Consider the following 23,268-nt stretch of genomic DNA (forward strand, 5'->3'; position numbering starts at 1 on the left):
CAGCAGGTTGTCCATCATTCCCAATTACTGTGGCAACCGTTGCTGCCGGCAGCGGCACGCACGATCAACCGAGTGACCCCGCGCACCTCCAACAAGGTTTCAACATCACAGTCTCTTCCGCACATCTGTTCCTCTCTTCCCCTCACCTAGCGCCGAAAAAGATAAAGAGACCCTGACACGACACACCCAGCATCAATCCACAGAGCGCGCTTGTGTCTTAGAGTGTGTGTGTTCGGCGGATCACAGAGACGATAAAGATGCCCAGACGTTCTTTTAATGAGCATGCTTGCATGTCTGTCATGTATTCCGTTAGCAAGAACAAGATAAAGTCTCCTGTGTACAGAATCCCGAGAAACACCCTTTGTGACATTATCAACAAACATCTCAGTGATGGAATGAAGATAAGTGAAGATAAATCATGTGTTTAGTAACTAGTTTACGTTAGTTTGCTGCCTGCGCACAAACCTACCGCTTAAAAATCATCAGTCACAAATAAATGAAGTGTAATGCGAGAATAAAGCGCTGGATGCACTTGTGCTGAGAGTGATGCTGAGTTGAGTTATTTCCCACCACCCTCTTTCTTTCCCATGGTGCACAGCAAGGCATTGGAATGGTGAAGCTTCCCTCTACTGGTTGACGAAGACATTGCAGCGTAGTTCTCAGAGTTCATGACCTTGTTACAACGTAAAAAGCACGAGAGCAAGGCACAGGGAGAGAATAAGGCAGTTTCAGGACACACATCTGGAAGGGATCTCCTACTTCCAATGGCTCTCGTGGCCACGTCATCAAAACACAGCCGCGCATTCCTGTCTGGATGTTTCTCTGCACACATTTATCTTCCTGCACAGAATGCGGCGAAAAACCAGAGCAATATTTACGTCTGTGTTCACACAAGTGTTAAATGAAGCAATAATAACAGCGTCAAGGCTGCCGTGGTTTCAACTTTTTTCTTTTGTTATTGTATAAACATTTCATGTCAACGTGTTCAGTTTCACCACAAATTATATCGATTGGATTGTTCAGTACTTTCAACATCAAAGGACGTTAATGATACTAAATGATTGATGAACAATTGTGTCGTGCTTTTGAAGTTTGTGTTGATGTAATTGTTTAGGAGTCTGTCCTCTGATTAAAGGAACAGCTTGGGTTCAGCATCTGTGATTTGGCCGCAAAAAAATAGTTTATATTCATCCCTCAGTGTAATAACAAATAACACTTGTTCAGTAATTGATGGATGTCTAATGGGCAAGTGTGAGGTGCAATTTATATGAAATTTACTAGGTTAACTAGGATTAAATGGTGATTTAAAGTTATTTAATATTATGGGCAATGCTATTATACAATTCTATCACACTACTCTCAAGTTAACACAATTAATGTTAAGTCTTGTGGTTATTTGCTACTATTTCAAAGTTTGGGGTCAGTACGCTTTTTTTATTCATTATAATTATATAATAACAAAAATTAAATTAATTATAATTATACTTTTTTTCAGCAAGGATGCATTCATTTGATCAAAAGTGACAGTAATGACCTTTATAATATTACAAATAAATACTTTTCTTTTGAACTTTCTATTCACCCAAGAATTGTGAAAACATTATTGTTTTAAACATTGAAAATAATAAGAAATATTACTTGAGCAACAAATCAGCATATTAGAGGGATTTCTGAAGGATCATGTGATCAACACTGGAGTAATGATGCTGAAAATTCAGCTTTGCATCACAGGAATAAATTACATTTTAAAATATATTAAAGTAGAAAATAGTTTGTATCTTTTTGATCAAAGAAATGCAGCCTTGGTGATACTTTTTTCAGAAAGATTTAAAAATCTTACCGACATCAAACTTTTGAACATTTTTTAACTTTTATACATACTTATATTGGTCTGGTGGTAACATCCATCAGTATTCATATAGTTACCTTCAAATATTTCTCACCCTCATGTCCTTCCAAACCCTAATGACAAGATGGAATACAAATGGAAAGCTTTGCAATACTAGTTGTTTTTTTTCCAATGATGGCAAAGCATCATAAAAATCATCCATATGACCCATGTGCTGTATTCCAGGCCTTCTGGAGTCATAGGTTTATGCGAGCAACACACAACATTTTTACAACCGATTCTGTCAGAAATTGTGATAGAATGTACATTTTTGATTAACTGTTCCTTTAATAGTTTGTATTGAAACCCACAACTTAATTTAGATGTTTGAAATTGATTCACACCACCACCAGATGCCAATAGCAAAATCAAAATTAAGCTTTGAGCGTAACATCCTTCTCATGTATGCTTTCAGTCCACGAGTCTCATTGAGCTGGGCAACCCTTCTCAGAGTCTGGAGAATGTGTGTAGATGGGCTTTCGAACAGCAGAGGAAGGACACAAATGATAAAGATTACCACGATCACGCCATCTTTCTCACTCGTCAAGAGTTTGGACCCACGGGGATGCAGGGTAAAATGCATAAACACACTCACCAGCACAGCATCATCTACCTCCAGAGATTGAAACATGTTGCTAATAAAAGCAGATGATTATTCAAACATGAACACACACATTCACTTTGAAAAATGGATGTCTACAAGAACATGTCACAATGATCTTGAAATGAATGATCATGACCTCAGGCCTCAGATCAGTGGAAAATAAGCGCTAAAAATATGTGTATGGTGATAAAGATATGAGGAGGACAAACTCAGTAAGGTGTTCTTATGTGTTGCTAGGTTACGCTCCTGTCACAGGCATGTGTCATCCCGTACGGAGCTGCACTCTCAACCATGAGGATGGTTTCTCGTCGGCTTTTGTGGTGGCACATGAAACCGGCCATGTGTGAGTACCTGCTGCACCCCTGCTTACCTAATATCAGTATGTCAAAAGCATACATATTATCATATATTTTAATTTATACAAAATGTAGTTCTGGGGCCAGTTGCATAAACATAGCCATTATGTTAAGACAGTGTCTTAAGATCTAGTTAGTATGACCCACTAACAGTTAGTCAAGGGGTAATCAGTCTTACTTTTTGGTATCAGATTAGGCCAATCTACATTTTTATGTAACTGATTTTAAAAAGTTATGAACGGTCTTAAAGAAAAAAGATGAATGTCTAACTTGGAAGACTAGTCTTAGCGGTTTATGCAGCCGGCCCCAGGTCTTTGAATCTTATTAGTTGAGCAGCATTCGAACAAATGACTTTCCACTTTTTGTATTGCTAATTAGTGTATTAGTAGTGGGGATTTTATAGTGACTCTTTCTGCAAGTTACACTAAAATGCCTGTAGGTAAAAAGTGACTGTCTGTGAGTGAAACAGCAAATCATTGGATTGTTCACTACCGATTAGTTTAAAACACTGATTAATTTAGAAATTAAACAAGTGACTGGCTTCATCCGAAACGGCATACTTCCCAACTATATTGTAGGTGAAAAGATTAGTATATCCAAATTCAGTTTTCATACAGTTGGCGAAAAAGTACCCGGATTACTTACTACGTCCTCCGTGATTCTGAAATGTGCATCCGATGTTCATTTTACTGTCCCACGAGGCCATGGGAGAGTATTTGTGAATGGCAGTGAAGTGATGCAACTGATGCTGGTTGGTCACATGACAATGACGTCCAAATTACATTCATACTATACAGAACATACTTTTTTAACAGTCGTGAAGTAATTACTTATTCAAAGAAAGTACTTACTAAGATAGTATACAATTTCAGATGCAGCCACTGTCTTTATGAGTGAGTCATTGAAACATTTGCTCAATCTATTCGTTCAAACAATGACAACATGACGGATGTAGGACGTTCCAAATGGCATTCATGCTATACAGAACATATTTTTTTAACACTCGTGAAGTAATTACTTATCCAAAGAAAGTACCTACTCAGAGAGTATACAATTTCAGATGCAGCCACTGTCTTATGAGTGAGTCATTGAGTTATTTGCTCAAACGATTTGTTCAAAAAAACAAATTCATTCAGGAACAAAGCAAAGCCTATAAAACTGACTTGTTGATTCCTTCACTCAACCAATTCATTAAAAAAAAAATACTATTTCAGGAACTTATTTATGCAATTCCATAAATATGGTAACTTCCCTGACTAAAGTCTGTTCGTAACATTATTAAAATCTAAAAATGGCAAAATAAATTGTCCTCAAAAAATGTTAATTGTTTGTATATACAATATATGTACTGTATGTGTGTGTTATAGGTTGGGAATGGAGCATGATGGGCAGGGGAACCGTTGTGGAGATGAGGTGCAAATGGGGAGCATAATGGCCCCACTGGTGCAGGCCGCTTTCCACCGGTTCCTCTGGTCCCGCTGCAGTCAACAGGAACTGGGCCGCTACCTGCAGTGAGTACTAGATGTACATACACACCCAATCAACCAAAACTCTACTAGTACAACCGTGGATTATATACTACCTCATTCTGCCTGTGTAGTTCATATGATTGTCTCCGTGATGACCCGTACGAGCACACGTGGGAGGAGCTTCCACAGCTGCCCGGGCTGCATTACACTATGGACCAACAGTGTCGCTTTGACTTCGGGGCCGGATATATGATGTGCACAGCGGTGAGTCTTGAATGAACTCCCTCACCGGCCTTTTCATTCAAATAATGCATTATTTTTTATGAGATTGTAAAATCACTACGAGCATGTATAATTGACCATCAGCTTGCCATAACAATCACCATTTGTGGTCATTGGGTTCACCATAGATCGCCGTGACCCAGTATTATGTGTTATACATGCTAATAATGCATTATGAATGTACCACAGTATGTTGTGTTAAGTGACTGAGTTTTGATGTCTGTACATGCTGAAGGAAAAAAGCTGGGAAAATGTTATATGGGTTTACACAAGGGTGAGAAAATTATTATTTTAAACTTATTTTATTATTGGGTGAACAAATCGTTTAGTGAACAAGAAGGACCAGGTTTTAAAATCTTTCATAGCACATCAGCTGGTTTTATTTTATAGAGAAAAAATTCCAGATTCAAAACAAAACACATTTTATGAACACCAAATTTCAAAATGATCTATCTGAGAGAAAATGTGAGGCTAATTATATTGTTTGCAATTCCTTTTTGAGGAAACAAATATTATATGAATAAAAAATGATCAGATAATCAAAACCAGATGGCATGAGTTTGAAATCACTTGATGTTGCTTTCACAAAACTGGATACAAATGATTTCAAGAATCATTTCTGCTCAGAAAAATGAAATTCCAGCTGAACAGCACTGCTTGGACTGTACTTCACTGTCTTGTTAAACCATTCCCTTAGCTGCAAAAGGTGGGGCCGTCAGGAGCCCAGGTAAGGTGTTCTCCTCAGTTGCAATGTGGCCTCTTTCGTTTGAACTTGGTTCAATTTAGATGGTCTTATTGTTAATCATTACATGTTATTGGTTGGTGTTGAACTCATTGTCATTTTGCAGTCATGTACACAGCGGGATACTAAACCCACAGTCATCTTTTCCTTATTTTGGAATTTATTGGCACACTTTTTTTAACAGCCTGTGTGACGTGTAGTTAAAGGAATGCTTGAGTTTAATACAAATGTAATCATTTAAATATGTTTGACTTGTCCTTCAGTGTTTGTAGAAATGCACAAATTGATGTCTACTGTATACTGCATGTGTACAATGAGCAAACTCAACAAACAGGAATTACATTAGTATAATGCATAACTGGTTATAATGCATAACACCCCGAACAGTTGTCTCACTGCTAAAAGCGTGATTTAGACAAATTTACACATGTTTGCGTGGAAAATTGTATATTAGTGCTTCAGCAAAAACACGAGTGACACATTTCTGCTTGTAAACTCTCTGGAATGCCTTGCCCTAGACTTCAGTTGTAAAAACACTAATTTGAACACAATTTCTGAGGGACAAAACTATTTGCTGTGGTAATTGAAATCATGCTACAGATTCTCTCAAACTCAAGGAGCTCAAACTTTTTTTGAACATCCGTTTAATGATAAGTTAACCAGGTCATTGCAATCTGGTGACGTGTCACAGTACATTCATCAGAAAAGATATCCATGAATAGATTGCTGAATGGAGCAAGTTTAACCACAATACAGTTCCCTGAAACATCTAAAAATCTCTTCAGGTGCAGCAATGTTTTCGCTATTTAGCTTGGCAAACTCTAAACAATCTTCAAACTGAGATAACACGAGCAGCCAGCTGGCTACTGCTGAAAACTGCGAGCCATTATTTTGCACTTAGTGTCTTGATGTGTTTGAAATGCTTGTTGGGTTTAGGATCCTGCTAAATGGAGTGTCATCATTAGTACCACAGCCAGAGATTCTGGTCCTGTCTACTACACTTCTCCAAGGGAGGGAAAAAAAAAGAGGCCATATCACATCACTGCCTAGCATTCTGTTGTCTAACTGTGCTCTTGGTCAGAAGCTGTATCATAACTAAAACCGTTGTTCTTCATTGTTTTGTTTTGCCTGCATGAGATTGCTTTGTTACATAAATGTAACCTGCCCATTATTGAAAATGTATCATACTGTTTCATCTTGCCTAAATAATTGTGACATGACATCGCTATTATGTTATATTATATTATATTATGTTATATTATATTATTGAATAAAATACAATGTATATATTGTAGAAACAAAGTGTAACACATTTGCACAATTCACAATTCATAAAAACAAACAGGTTATCTGAACAATATATATATATATCTATATATATATATATATATATATTACAATTTATTTATTATAGAGACACACTTTAATGGATCTTTTTTTGATTATTGGAGATTTACAGGGCTATTTAAATAGTGATATTTACACATCATCTCGTCTTTGGAAAGAACAGTTTACTATATTTACCCAATCTGACATCCTTCAGATTGATCCTAGTGACTATCTGACCATCTGCGTCTTGTTGTAAAATTTCTCTCATTCAGAGTGTGTGTGAGAGGTTGAGAATTAATTTTCTTCTCTCTGTTCCTCTATTTCTCAGTATCGCTCCTTTGACCCCTGTAAGCAGCTTTGGTGCGCTCACCCAGACAACCCCTTCTTTTGCAAGACCAAAAAAGGACCGCCCATCGATGGTACCACATGCGGAGGAGGGAAGGTACCGCCACTCAGCCTTTAATCCAGATATGTCCTGATGCATTAGACTCACTCGCTTCCTCTGTGTTTATTTGTTTGCTTTGTTCTCTTCCTCTTTCAGCACTGTTTTAAAGGCCACTGTATGAGTTTGACTCCAGACATCATAAAAAAGGATGGAGGCTGGGGGATATGGAGTGAGTTTGGCTCCTGCTCTCGCTCCTGTGGAAGAGGACTACAGTTTCGCACCCGAGCTTGTGACAATCCATAGTATGTATCTGTCTGTCTATCTATCTATCTATCTATCTATCTATCGATCTATCGATCTATCGATCTAACATATAATAATTATTTTTTCCAATTCCTTTAACCTCCTCCAGTCCAGTTAATGGTGGACGTTCTTGCGCCGGCCCAAGCTTTCAGTTCCAGATGTGTAATACACATGAGTGTAAGGACCTGTACCATGACTACAGAGCCGAGCAATGTAGCATGATGGACAACAAGTTTGAGTACCAGAACACCTGGCACCACTGGCTGCCTTATGAACACCCTGACTGTAAGTAATATGGCGGATTTCACAGACTGAGTTGACAACAGATACTGAGCTACAAAACAACTAGACGGCATTGGCCACAAATACTACATCAAACAGCCACTCTACTGATAGAAAATTTAAATAAAAGAGTACCCTAAAACAGTACAATTCACCAAAAATGTATTTAGACAACTAAGCCACAATACCCACCTTGAAACCTTAAGGTACTAAATATATAATTTTAATGTACTAATACTAACCCTTTATGGATGGGTGAGATACAAATGTGTGTTTTTGAGGCCTAGTGTCAAGCTGTTTTTTTTCTGAAAGTGTATTTCTGTACAATAAGCGAAGGCCAAATAGAAAAAAAAATAACACTATGTTTTGCTGGAATAAGAAAAAAAGGATATGTATTTTTTTATATAATATCATTTAATTTTAATATCTTAAATCCTTTAAATTCAAAATTTTATTCGAATAGTTCCTCAATCCTGTCCTACACAATCAAGATCAGTTTGCAAACAAGGCTGATGTAATCCATCTCTCCACACAGCTGCTCTCACTTACACGGTGGGCACACATGAAAATATGATTTCATTCAAACCCCTCTCTTTTTTCCATGTCTACTTCTACACCGTTCATGACATTACTGAAAATATGAAATCCCTCCTGAGTCATTAGCGCTATGGAGATCTGCCTTAGTTTTATGATCAACACAAGTACATCCAAAATAATGCTCATGCAAAGAGGGACTTTTTGAGCCTTTTATTACTGTCTGGTCAATTATGACTGAACGCAGAATAATTCACACAAGAATGTTTGTGGTTTATGTCTCATACCGTAAAATGGGCTTGGATACCTTTAAAAAGATGAGGTAAACATTTTTACATGATGTTTTTTACATCTTGCACTCATGAGTATTGTACTCTTTTGACCTTGATTTGTTGAGTTGTCTTGCTTTTTGATCAGGAAATGTACTTGTTTTTTTTTCCACACAAAGTGCAAGTAAATGCTTTTAAAGGATGCTAGGATATCCAACAGTCATCACATTGTTAATGGATTACTTTTGGTCTTTATGGGAAATTGAGCTGGACTTAGAATGTACTTCTGGAACAGAAGTGTCAAGTTTTGGGATTGTACACACTGATGCTGGGAATCCGTCTGGGATGATATAATGTACAATGCATTTATAGACCACGTAAAGACTACCTGGAGACCATTCACATTTAGTCAAGGTTTTTTCTTTTTCTTTTTGTATAAACTATTATCTAAGTCTATCCTCTGTTGGACCAATATGTACTAGTTGTGGAAAAGATTTTCTAAGGATTTTTTATATTTTGTAACTAGTATTTAATGTGATTTAATTTATTGCAATTTTTTTCTAAACATGGAAGCTGTTTTCCTTTTAAGAATTCAAGCTCTTCTAAATCCTTGTTAATATGCACTTGATCTTTTTGTTGTATCTCAATCCATCTCTCAAGGATCTCTCTTGTCTTGTTTTCCTTAGCTAAGCAACGCTGCAAATTGTACTGTCAATCCAAAGAGACGCGAGCTGTAGTCAACATGCAGACTCAGGTGGAAGATGGAACACGATGCTCTTACAAAGATCCCTACAGTGTGTGTGTGTACGGAGACTGTCAGGTAAATAACTGCGTGTACCTCTCGTAAATGTGTGTGCTTAGTTCCCTTTTGCTTATGGTGTCTCTGTCCCTTCAGAAAGTGGGCTGTGATAGTGTGGTTGGATCAGCTCTGCAGGAAGATAAGTGCGGCGTCTGCGGGGGAGACGGAACCAAGTGCAAGACTCACAAATTTAACTTCACCTTTGTAGAGAAGAAAGGTACGTCTCCTCAGCACACATATAAGCTCGGTCCCAAAACCTTGCGGAGGCCACAGTTTAAGGCATCACAGGCTTATAGTCCAGATACAATGGCTCTTCCAAACATAGACATAATTATGCTGCCTCCCAAGATACTTTTTGGCCAAATTCTTCGCAATACCATAATGCAGTGTTTCCCAAACCCCTGGGGGTTTATGAGCCTTTTTATTACTGTCATGTCAATTATGACTGAACACAGATTAATTCACTGAGTTTATGTCTCATACCATAAAATGGGCTAGGATACCTTTGATTAGATGAGGTAAGCATTTGTACATTATTTTTTAGATCTTACATTCAAGAGAAATTTATAAAATGCAATACTATATCGCAGGGTTTCCCAAACGCAGGTTTCTCTAACCCCTGGGGGTTTGTGAGTGAAATGCAGGGGGTTTGTGAGTTGATGGAAAGCTAATAATTAATTAAATGTAACAAAGCACAAAGTCTATATTCTCTATATAAGTAAACTCTGTTTCTGAACTCCCTGAAACGCCTCGATTGTAGTCTTGAGTTTTCTTACGGGAATGAACACGTCACAATACTCCTCATTTAAATAATTTCCGACCAAAACATAGTCCTCGCGGTTATGATAAGGGACGTGACATTTCTGAAACACACCAGAAGAGGTTGACCAATTACAACACAGTGGTCCAGCCGACCAATCAGAGCACATTGAGCTTTTCGGAAGGAGGGGCTTTATAGAAAGATTTTTTTTTTTTAACATTCAAGCATGAAAACCTATTCTAGTTGACCCCAACAACAAAATCAAAACTTTGAAAAACAATATAATAGGTCCCTTTAAGACATAAATATTTGTATTGTAACTTTTGTTAGTTGGTTCTGGTAAAGAATAAAGTTTGAACAACCAAGTAACTATTTCCATTAGCAGTAGATTCTTTGTTCCTGGATACCTCAGCAGTATCAATATAAGACATTTCCATATGAAATTAAATCTCATGTCAGTTGAAAATATATAAATAATCACAATATAATTCCTTGCAACACTATATATAAATAATTTTCAAAATTAAAAACATCAAAAAAAAGATATTTTGTCTGTTTACTTTCAGTAATGAAAGTATGTCATGTGACCATTAAGTGACATCAGAGAACCGTGAACATGCAAATGTGTCATTCAAATTTTAGAGTACTTCAAGAAAATATTTTACATCTAAGGGGTTCAGCTTAGAAAAAATTGCAAGCTTAGTGGAAAAAATCCAAGAAACAAATGTTGGTTTCAAACTTCATTTAATACTGAAAAGAGAAATAAAAATAGTTTGTGGTCTAAATAAAAACCATTGTGCACCTTTTTTTTTAGTTCACTTTCATTTCAGCACTTTTGTATGTGTATTAGAGTATTGTTGGATAGTAATAGTGGCAGTAATATTGATTTGAAAACGTTTTGCATTTGGTTTAGGTGTCATTAAGGTGCTTGAAGTTCCCAGAGGGGCGAGACATCTCTTTATCCAGGAACTTAATGGGACTACTCACATTTTAGGTAAAGCCTGATCTCACCCTGTAGTTTCTCATACAGTAAGCACTGAAGTGGTCACTATTTTTGCTTAATTGCTGCTCTCTCTTGATATTTTTCGCTGAATAGCTGTCAGGAATAAAGCGTCAAGTGATTTCTTTCTCAACGCACATGGAGACTACCCAGAGACGCGCTCAGTTATTGAAAAAGGTCTGGAATGGGAGTATGAGAATAAAAACAACAAGGACACCATTCAAACTAATGGCCCCCTAAAAAACGATGTGGTTGTCATGGTAATCTCTCATGGGAATTCACACACACATGAATGGACACACACTCTTTTAACTTGTTTTAACTGATTGTCTTTATTTGTGCTCTAGATCCGAATGCATGGATCGACCAAAGTGAAGGTGTCAATCAAATACATCACTGACAATGACAGACCAAGTGACAGTGCCAATGAGAATAACATGGTCCCTGATTATGGAGTGCCATATTCCTGGGTGATGAAGAGATGGGCACCTTGTTCCAAGACCTGTGGAGAAGGTAGTTCACTTTTATGTAGATACAGGCAGATGAGTTTCCCCTACATCTCTAATAAGTTTCTACTATAACTGACCCTTTGCTAAGTCCCTCCTTAAAACATAACTGACCAATCCTAGCTTAGCAACTGTTGCTGTCCACCATATTATCAAGCTTGCAACAGTAACTAACAGGAGGCAGAGCTGAAAGTCTATAGAGTGCTGCTGTGATGATGTATTTTTGTAGGCCAACCCGGAAGTTAGCTTCACCCTGGATCCCTCGACAAAAACCCAATAGGATTTTTCCATTGGCTTTTGGATTATTGCATAAAATAAGTTCTGTGACCAACAAAAGTTCTTACACGTTTTGCTCACTATGAAAATCTTCACACATGAACATTTGAAGAAATGAACAAATGATTTTTAAAGCCTAAATACAATCACAAAAAAGTAAATAGCTTAACGAAGGCTATAAACAAACTACACCACGCTCACACAACTTCAACATCACCAACAATAAGTAACTCCATTCTTTATTTAAAAAATATTGTCTCTAATAGTTTAAGTTGCAAGAGCACGATTATAAACACAATGATGCTGTGAAAGCGGACTAGTGAGTAGATGAGTTTACCTGTTCATTCCCCTGACAACCTCTGTAGTCTCATTTAGCCACTAGTTAGCAACCGTGTTTTTCAAGACAAGTAAAAGTAAAAGCTTAAAAAAAGTCACAAGGGGGTATTGCTGATGTATTTTATGTCATAGAAAAAAAAGTTAAACTGTCTTGAGCTTCTGTTATCCGCAGACCTTTTCTTCAGGCATTTAACTCCCAAAATAACATTTAAAAACATACTGACTTCTAGACAATGGAACCAGAAGTGCTAAAATGCTAATTCTGGGTTTAGAGTTTCAGAGTGAACACTCTATTCATGTTGTCCTGTTATTTATTTACAAAACTTTCTGTAAGAACAATTTTGACAATATTTGGTCCAGTAGAATGTAAGCTTACATTAGTTTTTTTTTTAGTTTTCTTTTAATGTTCATGAGTATTTGATTCACTTCCTTTTTATTTTTTTATTTTTTTTCCAGAAAATGTAACTTGACCCACAATTAAAATAATATTTAGTCCAATAGAATGTTAGCATACATTATTTTAATAATTTTATTTTGAATTTCTCTTTTCATGTTCATGAATGTTTCATTGACTTCATTCTTATGGACAGGCATTCAAGTGACGCGTTATGGCTGCCGCAAAAACACAGAGATGAGGATGGTCCATCGCAAATTCTGTGAGAAAATCAAGTCGCCTCCACCCCTATTTAGAGACTGTTACCTGAGAGAGTGTGCTCAGCCTATGTGAGTTTGTGCACCAAAATAGCTTTCATTTCCAAATCAGAGATGTGTATTATTATAAAAGTTCAAAAGGGAATCCAGCAACACTTGTGGAAAGGGGAACTTTAATAGTAACTAAAAAATATGGCTTAAGAGCCTTCCTCGGGGTATACAATAGGTCACATTTAGTCATCAAACAACAAGGTCACATCTCCCATTTTAAAAGTAATACAATAAACATTTGTTACAGTATATGAGTTACAAGGATATTCTAGTTATTATTATTTTTTATTCACATTTTCATTTTTGGGAGTGACACAAGTTGCTTAATCAGAATATGTTTTTGAAGTAAAAAAGTATTATTTTATCTTTAACTTGTTATTGCTATTATTCTAACTGCTGTTATCATCACAGTTGGCACCTTTAAGTCCTTATTTGCGTTGTGTCAGTGCTACTTACTGGACAAACGCAGCACATGATCTGTTTACATAAAGGCTCTAGCATTGCACGTCCTCATATTACACTTTGCTGTCTATAATATCAAGTTTTTTCTGAGTGAACTTTTCATAAAGGTAAGAATGAAACGGTCTCTTCTTCACTCCAATTGTCGCATTTTCCATTGCCGTTTGACATTTTTCCTATCATATGCAGAAGCGACTGTTTATATACATCGACCGATGTTTCCGTGACTGCCCAAAGCATGGAATATAAGGCACGCGATTGTCGGTTGCTAAGCATCTAGTTGTAATGTTCTAACATCGCATTGTTTCACACTTTCATACAAGTTTGGCACCGCACCTCCAGAGCAGGGTTTCGTAGCCTGGGTAAAAAGCAGTGCTAACCCCTTTTTCTAAATTACAAGTGCTCCTTTACCCAGTATTAAAAGCGGTGTTTAGAACCTATAACCCTGTGTTAAGCTCAGTGTGAAAAGTCTATTTGTTTTTTAATCGTCACTGCACGGGATGAAACACAGAAATCAACATTTGTCAAAAATGTAGCATTTGATTATGCGATACATTGTTTCCTGTGATTTAATGTACAGTAGAATCCAAAAAGGCTTCTAAAGAAATAACCAATACAATTTGTAATGCAAAAAGTAAAACCACAAGAACTAACACATTACTTTTATAACCAGCATTCCCTTGCACTACACATACTGACACATGTTGTGGTCTAGTTTTCTGCAACTATAGTCTATGTCCAGTAGATGTCATTGTAATACTGTTGTATCTTGCATCACACATGACAATTTTGCACCATGTTTTTCTGAATAAACTGTGACTGTGTGCTTGATTTGATGCATTTAGCTGGGTGGCTGGTGAGTGGGGTGAATGCAGTAAGTCTTGTGGGAAGACGGGCACTCAGACACGCTCTGTACGCTGCGTCCAACCTCTGGGCGACGACAAGTACAAATCCATCCGCAGTCGTTACTGCAGCGACGAGCGCCCAGAATCCCGCAGAGACTGCAATCGCAACCTGTGCCCTGCTGAGTGGAGGCTTGGCCCCTGGTCACAGGTACAGACATGAACATGCTTTGTTTTTTTATTCAGTATAGAGCTAAGCGCTGGATTAGTTTGACATTCTGTTTGTGTGCGTGCTGTTGTAGTGCTCAGTGACGTGTGGTAACGGCACGCAGGAGAGGCAGGTGCTTTGCCACACCCGTGACAACACCATTGGGCTCTGTCTGGACTCCAAGCCAGCTGCATTAAGACCCTGCAGAATGGATCCCTGCCCAAGTGCGTATTCAATTTTGTGTTCACACTTTTTGAAATAACAACCCAAACAGATCAGTACATTCATAATTCACAAGTAATTGTAAATTGATGTACTGAAACAAGATATTAGAGTTGAAAAACATGTAGGACTGGACTTAATATACTTTGGGAATTGACTGAATTGTTAAAAGTGGGCGTAACACACCAGATTGAATCCAGATGGTTGGTGGGAGGGGTTAAAAGTAATCCTTACAACTTGAAAATGCATGCCACATATTCAAGTTGTGGGTGTATATAACTGGTTACATTTTACAATAAAGTTATTTATATGATCTAACATGACATAACAATGATATTTTATATGTGAGGGCAAAGCTGAATTTTCAGCATCATTACTCCAGTCTTCAGTGTCACATGATCCTTCACAAATCATTCTAATATGCTGATTTGGTGCTTAAGAAGAATTTCTTATTAATTATCATTGTTGTGCTACTTAATATTTTGGTGGAAACCATGATAAAATTTTTGTAGGATTTTTTGGTGAATATAAAGTTCAAATGTACAGATTTAATTTGAGATATAAATCTTTTGTAACATTCTAAATGTTTTTTGATCATCACTTATGATCAAAAATCTTACTGACCCAAACAATGAACAATAGTGTATTTCTAAATTGCTAACATAAACCTAGATTATTAAATCCTGTAAAAATAGTTCATTTTTAGTTAATTATACCTAATGCATTAACTAATGTTAACAAATGTAAACCTTATTGTAATGTGTTATCACATGTTTTAAGCTAAAAAAGAATGCATAATTGAGTTATATAAAACTCATAAAACAAAAAAAGAAAAGCTTGTAAAATATATTACACTTTCAAAATAACGAAACTTCTTCGTTTATCAGTACAGATTTTATCCTTATGTCATCTTCCGAGTGCTAGCCTATTAATATTGCTTATTAATGTTATTAATAAAAGTGAATGCTTGCTTATTAATGTTATTAATAAAAGTTGTGTTTTCTGTACTGGTTTTGTGCAGAAAAAACAGACTAATTCGTGACATTAACAAATGCTCTAATATAGCTGATGAGTTTTCTCTTGCTTTCTCTCTCACCATCTCCCGGGCTTTCTCCTTCCCATTCCCTCCTCTTCCCACTTGCTACAGGGAGCACTTCCGACTTCAACAATCACGGCAACTTCCTGATACAGTGGTTGTCGCGTCACGACCCCAAATACCCCGTGCAGAGGATGTCAAGTAAAGCGTCTCTCACCAGCCACGTTGTCGCGCTGCGCTGTCTCACCTCTCTGAGCTGGACCTTCCCTCTGTCACTCTGCCTGGCTTTACAAGGCAAACTCCCCTGACTGCCTCCCTCTTCCGAGGCTTGCACGCTTCTCTTTTTCCTGGGTGGTGGTCCTCTTTTACGGGGCGTTTCCGATAGGGGGAGGTTTCTCTGTTTCTCTCTCTCTCTGTCTCTCGCTCTATCTCTCTCTCCTTTGTGGAGCTCTGTGTTGTGAACGCTGGCCAGTAAGAAATTGTTGACAAAACAAAACATGTAAAAAATTCGGGGGATGTTTGATAAAGGAGGGGCTTTGTGGTTGGACGGGCAGCTTGCGGAGCTAATGATTGCGCTGAGGTTTCCGCAGGGGCGACGCGTTTGTTTGAATTCACTGCCCTCTGCAAGCTGTTTCTATATGGCTCACGCTCTCGAGGCGGACGCTGTTTTACAGAGGCCCCGCCTGAGCTGCAGGTGTGAAGGGGAAAAAAATAAACATGAAAAGTGGCTAAAAGATTAAAAAAAGGAAAACAAAAGACAAAAAAAAAATAAAAAAATAAAGCTTTATTGTGAATGTGAACTTGTCACAATGAGGAAATCTTTGCTAAGTGCTCATTCCACATCCTAGTTCATTCTCGAAAACCGATGGGACAAAAACAAACACTCAAACAAGTTACGATGTTAACATGGGACGTACTGTTGAACCGCCAATATAGGCTACGTGTTGGTGGCTGATGGTGAACATGAGGTGGAACTTGCTAAACAGGGTCGCTTTACTACACACGTTTGAATGCCATAACCACCTCATCCTCCATCCTCTCTTTGACTGTTAACAAATTCAATAAATGCAGCTTATTTGTGCTTGCAGACTTTAAACAAACATATAAATATATTTGTATTTATATATAAATCTATATGGGTACCAATAATATGAAATATTAATAATTTGTTTTACCATGAATAAGCTGTAGCTTATTAGCCTAACATTTTGACTGCTATTGATCGCTTTAATTCTTGACTGTTACGTGTATTTTTTTATTGATTTTACATAAATACAGAACTATTGCTATTTAATAACAGAAGTTAAGTGTTTCGGGGAAATGGGAAGACCTATATTATGCAGGACTCGCTCAGCCAGTTGCCTCTTCGTTTTTTTTTTTTTTTTTTTGGTGTTTTTTCAGAGAGAAGTGGTTTCATTTAAACAGATTCATCCTGAACTAGAGGGATTCATGCGCATTTAATATCTCCATGTGGTGATGAGAGTGGCGTGTGTTTTCATCATGCCTTCGTGTGTGCGAGTGTTTCCGACACGAGTGTGTGTGTGCACGTACGTCTGCCAGCATGTGTTTTAACCAGTGGCCATACAAAAGACAAACGACACATAAATATACCTCATGAACTTTCATCCACATCTGAGCTCATTCTTTTCGGGGACGGGAAAGGGGAGACATAGAGCGTAAGAACAATGCCTTACACTACAATTGAATGTATCGGCATTTATCTGTGAAAGTGATGGCTTAGCGCACAGAAACCAGAGGCAGCTTCAAACAAAACCTGAAATAGAACCAACTGATCAACCAATCGTCACACACATCTGAAAACAGTGGCTAACCCATTGGATATGGAGAGCGTTTTAATGGAAACCTACACTCAGCATCTCTTTATCACTTCAGACGTGTCATTGTATCGTGAAACACATTTCTGTTGTGACTATGTAGCGAGCTATCCAAATTTTCATGCTCAAAGCCGTGAAGAAAACACTAGGAAAAGCCAGACCTTGCAGTGAGATACTGTAAATAAACATAGGTGTTTACTGTATTTATAATAACATTTATGACTGTTATCTCCTTACTTATAAAAAAAAATGCTAATATTATATATACTATGAGTAACTGTCATGTTACTTCACTGGCCTAACTGCGTCTTGGCTGGCTGTTGTGGGGGAAATGTCTGGGGAACATTCAGATGGACTTACGTGCACTGCGTCTATATGCACTTTGATTTATCAGGGAAACTTTATTAATGTTTTGTAAATGTTTAATATATGACACTTGTATGTGCCATGCCAGTTTTTACATCATCATGGAAATCCTGTATTTTATTTAACTAATGACCTATTTATTTATTTACCTGTTCATCTGAATTACCAATGGATTAATTGTTCTCAAAGTAATCAAGTGTTTAACCAAAGTTACTGTGACATTGTACCTTTCAATACAGTTGATTTATTTTTCTGAAGAAGATAACTCTATCTGTATGTTTAAAGGGGGGTGGGAGTGCATTTCATTGTTTCAGTTTCTGTCATGATCAACTGCAAAAGTAGGAATAATAATAAAAAAAGTGTTATAAAAACAGAAATCTTCTCTTCTGGCTTTTCCCTGTCTGTGTTGGTGCTCTGCTTTCTGTCTGTTTCTCTGAAAGTGGCATTTTTTCCTTTCCTTTTACTTTAAAGGTACACTACAGAACATTGGACTCTCGATCGCTATTTGTGGTTGGATGAATCTGATTTGTGGGGTTAATTTGCTTTTTTTTTATGTCAGTTGTGCTGCAAATATAAATCATAATTGTAGGCTTGCCATGGTACATTGGGTAAGGCAAGAACACTTATTTTTGTGACGTAATTGCACAATACACAATTTTGCTCAATTTTACCCTGAAAACCTTTTGTTTTGCACCTTAGATGTCATTAAGTTGAATTATGTATATATCTGCATCATATTGACTCTGTAGATATCAATTGAAAATCACTGACGACCACCAATTTTCGGAGGGTCTTGCAAAATATTTTATCCAAGGGATATATAAATAAATCTAATCCGTTTTCAGAAGGATAAAAAAACACATTTATAGTCCATAAATAATCACATTCACAAGGGAAGAAAAACTGCTTGTTAACTAATCATTCATCCTAACATGTTTAGTCCTCTAGTATGCATCTACATCCCTATCTTCACAGATTTGCTTAATGGTCAGTCCATAACTTCTTTCCTGCATTTGCTTTAACTTGTGATTCTCTCATGATTTCCCCATGTCTTGCTCAAACACATTTGTCAAAAGCACGAAACAAGCTTAGAAGACATTTAATCTGCTTAGCTTCACTCTTGGGCACAAAAAAAGGGCCAAGCCCAAAATGGCTAAACACTAAGCTTTTAATTGTCTTAACCACAAATTATTTCAAAGACAGCAAGAAGTGGCTTGAGAACAAGTCCATCAGGCTCATGTTTTGGCCTGATCAGAGTCCAGATTTGAACCGTATAGTGAATATTTGGTCTCGCATTAAACTCAAACAAACTAGGAAGCATTTTTCAACTTCTCACAGCTGTTTGAAACCCTCAAGTGGACTCCAATGACTCCTGTAAAAAGCTGTCTGCAAGTTGGGGAAGTGCTGTTATCTACAGTATTTGTGCAATTCTTGCTCATTTCATGACCAGTGATTTGTGATTAAAATGGTTAAGACCATTAAAAGACCACTAAATATTTTGCCATTTTTGGCTTGGCACATTTTTTTTGCCCAGGAGTGTACATCCCTATCTTCAAAGATTTGCTTTATGGCCAGTTCATAACTTCTTTTCTGCCTTTGCCTTAACATGCTTTTCTCTGAAGATTTCCCCATTTCTGCTTTTTTCTTGCTCAAACACACTTGTCAAAAGCACGGAACAAGCTTAGAAGGCATATATATAGTCATTAAGATCTTCTATATGTAACCTATTTGCATTTTAGCTTGTTCCTACAGTATGATTTCAGTGTACATACATATGTCTTATGTCCCTCTCCTGTTTTGCAGGACTGCGTTGTCACGGTGACCGTTCTGCATTCTGTCGCATGGAGGCGCTGCAGCAATATTGTTCCCTTCCAAGCTTCCAGCGCATGTGCTGCAAGTCTTGCAAGGTTGACAATTCCACAAAGATCACTGTGATCAAAAGTAGGCCACCATCCAAATCAGAAATAACCTCTAAAGGACGATCCACCATAAGTCCCACACGCCCCACATGCACAGAGTCCACCACAGCAGCCTTTCTGCCATCTACAGATGGAAAAAGTGGCACTTCTGCGAGCACACCTTGGTTATATACGGCCTTAGCAACGTCATCTGATACTCACGGATACACGAAAATGCCCATTTATCCGTATACTACAACTCCTGTCTTTAAGCACGCTACTCCAGATTTCCTTCCAGAACAGAGCACATCTTTTGCCATTACTACAGCAACTAAGAACACATCTGCACCTGAAAATGACATGGTAAATAGCACAGAATTACCTGCTAGTACTGTTGTCCCCATCATTTTCAGTGATGTGAATGATGCCACCCTAATTCCCAGCACCACCGTCAAGTTTGAAGAGTTTGATGGGAGTAGTGGTGCTCCAAATGGGGACAACGGTGCAGTACTGCAGTCAACAACAGAGTATGGTGAATTAACAACCTCAGGCACCAAATTACCTGTTAGTACTGTTATCCCCATAATTTTCAGTGATAGGAATGACGCCACCCTCATTCCCAGCACCACCATCCAGTTTGAAGAGTTTGATGGGAGCAGTGGTGCACCAAATGTGGACAACGGTGTGGTGTTGCAGTCAACAACCGAATATGGTGAATTAACAACCTCGGGCACCAAATTACCTGTTAGCACTGTTTTCCCCATCATTTCCAGTGATGTGAGTGACGCCACCCTCATTTCCAGCACCACCGTCCAGTTTGAAGAGTTTGATGGGAGTAGTGGTGCTCCAAATGGGGACAACGGTGCAGTACTGCAGTCAACAACAGAGTATGGTGTGAATGAAAATGAATTAACAACCTCAGGCAAGATGGTCCTTGGCATCCCAGTGACATCTATAGCAGAGGTGCCAACAACCACTGAAGAACCTGCTCCAATGGCAACAACCTCTACATCTACAACTTCCAGTACACCACAGTCAAGTACAACAGCATCCAGCGCAGAGAAGATTAGCAGACGACCGAAGAACGTGGAAGAGACGAGCGAGAGCAACGCTATTGATATGCCGTATCGAGTAATCCCGTTGGACAGCGAGTTTCCTCTAAATAACATCATCCCCAGGAGAGGGCGCGTGTTTCTGCGTGAGAAAACACGGAATAAGCGCATCCAGGAACTGCTTGAGGAGAAGCGAAACTTCTTGAGACGGATGAAAAGAGCACAGGGGATTTGAACCCTGTCCAGTTTCTCTTATAGAGATACAGCTGCCAAATGCTACTTCTGAATCCAGACTTTATTTTGGTGCTTGGATCAAGAACTGGAAAATGGCGAAAATATTTAATTAACTGATGCTTTTCCCTCTTTTAATGACATGGCAAACTGATCTTTGTAGAACAAAACCACTAGCATGTGTTTGCACAGTGTCTTTGAAACTCAACAATGTCCCTTTAGTAGGTTTCACTGAAGGATATTCTCATTCAAAGTGATTTATCATTTTAAAGAATTAGTTCAGCCAAAAAATTTTATTCTGTCATCATTTATTCAACCTTATGTCATTCCAAACCTGTATGACTTTCTTCCTGATGTAGAACATTTTCCATACCAGATAACTGAATGGTAATGAGGAGCTATCAAGCCCCAAAATGACAATAAAGCATCATACGAGTAATTTTCAAGTCTTCTGAAGCCATTTGGTAGCTTTGTGCAAAAAAAAAAAAAAAAAGTAATTTTCACCAACAATATCATAATAGATCATAAAACAATAAATCTTGAAATATTCACATTTCAGGATATTCAAATACGTTTCAAGATTTTTTATGGTACTTTTATGGTTCTGTTTTGAAGCTTGACTGTTTCTGGTCCCCATCCACTTTCACTGAATGAAAAAAGCAGCATGAAAAATAAAGGGAAGTCAACAAGAAGGTGAGTGAATGATGAGAGAAATTTCATGTTTGGGTGAACTAAAAGCCATTGACAAAGAGTTAAATTAATTATCGTTTGCCCAAATATGCTGAATGACAGATACAGACAATAGGCACATACTGTATTATCTGTAAATTACAGTAGCATACTATTTTATTGAGTTGGCACCAGTCTGAAATGTACTGTACATGTTGGCTATGGTATGTTTCAGTTGCAGATTTTATCATAAAAATATATTTTTTTACACAGGGTCAAAAATATGGAACCCATATGGCAGTTCAGTACATTGTGATTATACTGAAAAAATCAGCAGCCACTTAATGTACAGTAAATGCTCTTTCAGTATGTAAAATGAATAGCACTAATTTACCCCAGAGAAGTGAATCAGAGTTAAGTGCGTATTTAGCCAGACATAACATGCAGTCAAGACATTTCCATTACTCAATATATCACTGTCTCATATGTTCTGGCTTACATGTATCTGTGATGAGAAAAATTACGCAGTTGTTTTCACTGGCGAGTGATTTGACTAGAACAATTCAGGGATGCTCCATAGTGAATACTTACAGATTTTTATTTTATGCTTGTGAATTATATTTCCTTTCACCAGTATGCAAGCTTATGCTGAAACTTTATCAAATCAGATCAAGAAGATAAATATTTTTTGTGAGATATTGATGATTATGAGTGTGCAAAAATTTCAAAGACTCCATCATTATGTAGCAGAAAAAAATTTCAAAAACAGAAATAAATTTTCTATATTGCAAGACTTTGAGTTTCACATTCTTCTTGTACATTTTCTTATGCTTTTACAGACCTTTTTATTTGTTTATAGTTACTTCAATTTAAAGTGTATATCTTTTTCATTAGAATTCTAAAACAAGCATATACGTACATACAGTATCACCTTCATTTTTTATTTTATCTATCAATTTATTATTCTTTGCACATTTTGCTCTTAAAAAGTTTTATATAACTCACGTTAAATAATTAGGACAAACTTTTACAACTGTTTAATTAAGTAAGTTAAGTATACAAATTCTTTAAAAATACTTTTTTTAAAAAGCTCACATACTCTTCTCATTATTTTACATCTTTGCATGAAGGAAGTTCTTTCTTGAGAAAGATATGGGATAATTAGAACAGAATAAATTAGCGATGTACCTCTGCAAGGGCGCCTCGCCTCACTTCATTAGCTTTAGTCCTCACCACAGGTGAAAGTCTGGATGGACCAATCACCACATCCATTCCATACAGACTCAGGAACTAAGAACAGTGAGAAACAGGACCCATATGAAATAAGAATCACAAATAAAAAGAGATGGAGGTCAAATCTTTGCTAAAGTCTCCTGTTGAGAAAAAGACACTAGTGTTTCCCCTAGAGTTTCATAAGATATTTTTCATAAGAGAACAATTCAAAACTTTGCCATGGTAGGCCTACCAACATCCGCAAACAAAATTCATATATTTTAATATGAATATTTCACTTTTAATTCTGAGCTATGTTTTCCACATGAATTGTAGCAATTGATCTATATTCTTAGAATATGTTGACAATTGTCTCATTTGTATCTCTTCTAAATTTTATAAGAGAAACACCGAAG

General features: G+C 37.3%; 1 protein-coding gene across 4 annotated transcripts in view; it reads left to right on the forward strand.

The window, feature by feature from the left end:
- Positions 1 to 22,423, forward strand: part of LOC311094363 (A disintegrin and metalloproteinase with thrombospondin motifs 2) — a 157,095-nt gene extending 134,672 nt beyond the window's left edge. Inside the window, exons 6-23 of one of the 4 annotated variants that reach the window (XM_084132294.1) lie at positions 2,304 to 2,460; positions 2,730 to 2,835; positions 4,216 to 4,359; positions 4,449 to 4,581; positions 5,297 to 5,326; positions 6,999 to 7,112; positions 7,212 to 7,357; positions 7,468 to 7,643; positions 9,130 to 9,263; positions 9,339 to 9,459; positions 10,916 to 10,996; positions 11,099 to 11,262; positions 11,350 to 11,515; positions 12,711 to 12,843; positions 14,127 to 14,334; positions 14,426 to 14,555; positions 15,701 to 15,790; positions 19,594 to 22,423. In XM_084132294.1, coding sequence (XP_083988420.1) covers positions 2,304 to 2,460; positions 2,730 to 2,835; positions 4,216 to 4,359; positions 4,449 to 4,581; positions 5,297 to 5,326; positions 6,999 to 7,112; positions 7,212 to 7,357; positions 7,468 to 7,643; positions 9,130 to 9,263; positions 9,339 to 9,459; positions 10,916 to 10,996; positions 11,099 to 11,262; positions 11,350 to 11,515; positions 12,711 to 12,843; positions 14,127 to 14,334; positions 14,426 to 14,555; positions 15,701 to 15,790; positions 19,594 to 20,975 — 3,615 coding nt within the window. In that variant the 3' untranslated portion in view covers positions 20,976 to 22,423. The remainder of the gene's footprint in view (positions 1 to 2,303; positions 2,461 to 2,729; positions 2,836 to 4,215; positions 4,360 to 4,448; positions 4,582 to 5,296; positions 5,327 to 6,998; positions 7,113 to 7,211; positions 7,358 to 7,467; positions 7,644 to 9,129; positions 9,264 to 9,338; positions 9,460 to 10,915; positions 10,997 to 11,098; positions 11,263 to 11,349; positions 11,516 to 12,710; positions 12,844 to 14,126; positions 14,335 to 14,425; positions 14,556 to 15,700; positions 15,791 to 19,593) is intronic. The other 3 variants (XM_084132296.1, XM_084132295.1, XM_084132297.1) reach the window with 3 other exon arrangements.
- Positions 22,424 to 23,268: the final 845 nt, after the last annotated feature.

The sequence above is a fragment of the Abramis brama genome (genome assembly GCF_963993115.1).
Source record: "Abramis brama genome assembly, chromosome: 13".
In the NCBI taxonomy this organism is placed as follows: Eukaryota; Metazoa; Chordata; class Actinopteri; order Cypriniformes; family Leuciscidae; genus Abramis; species Abramis brama.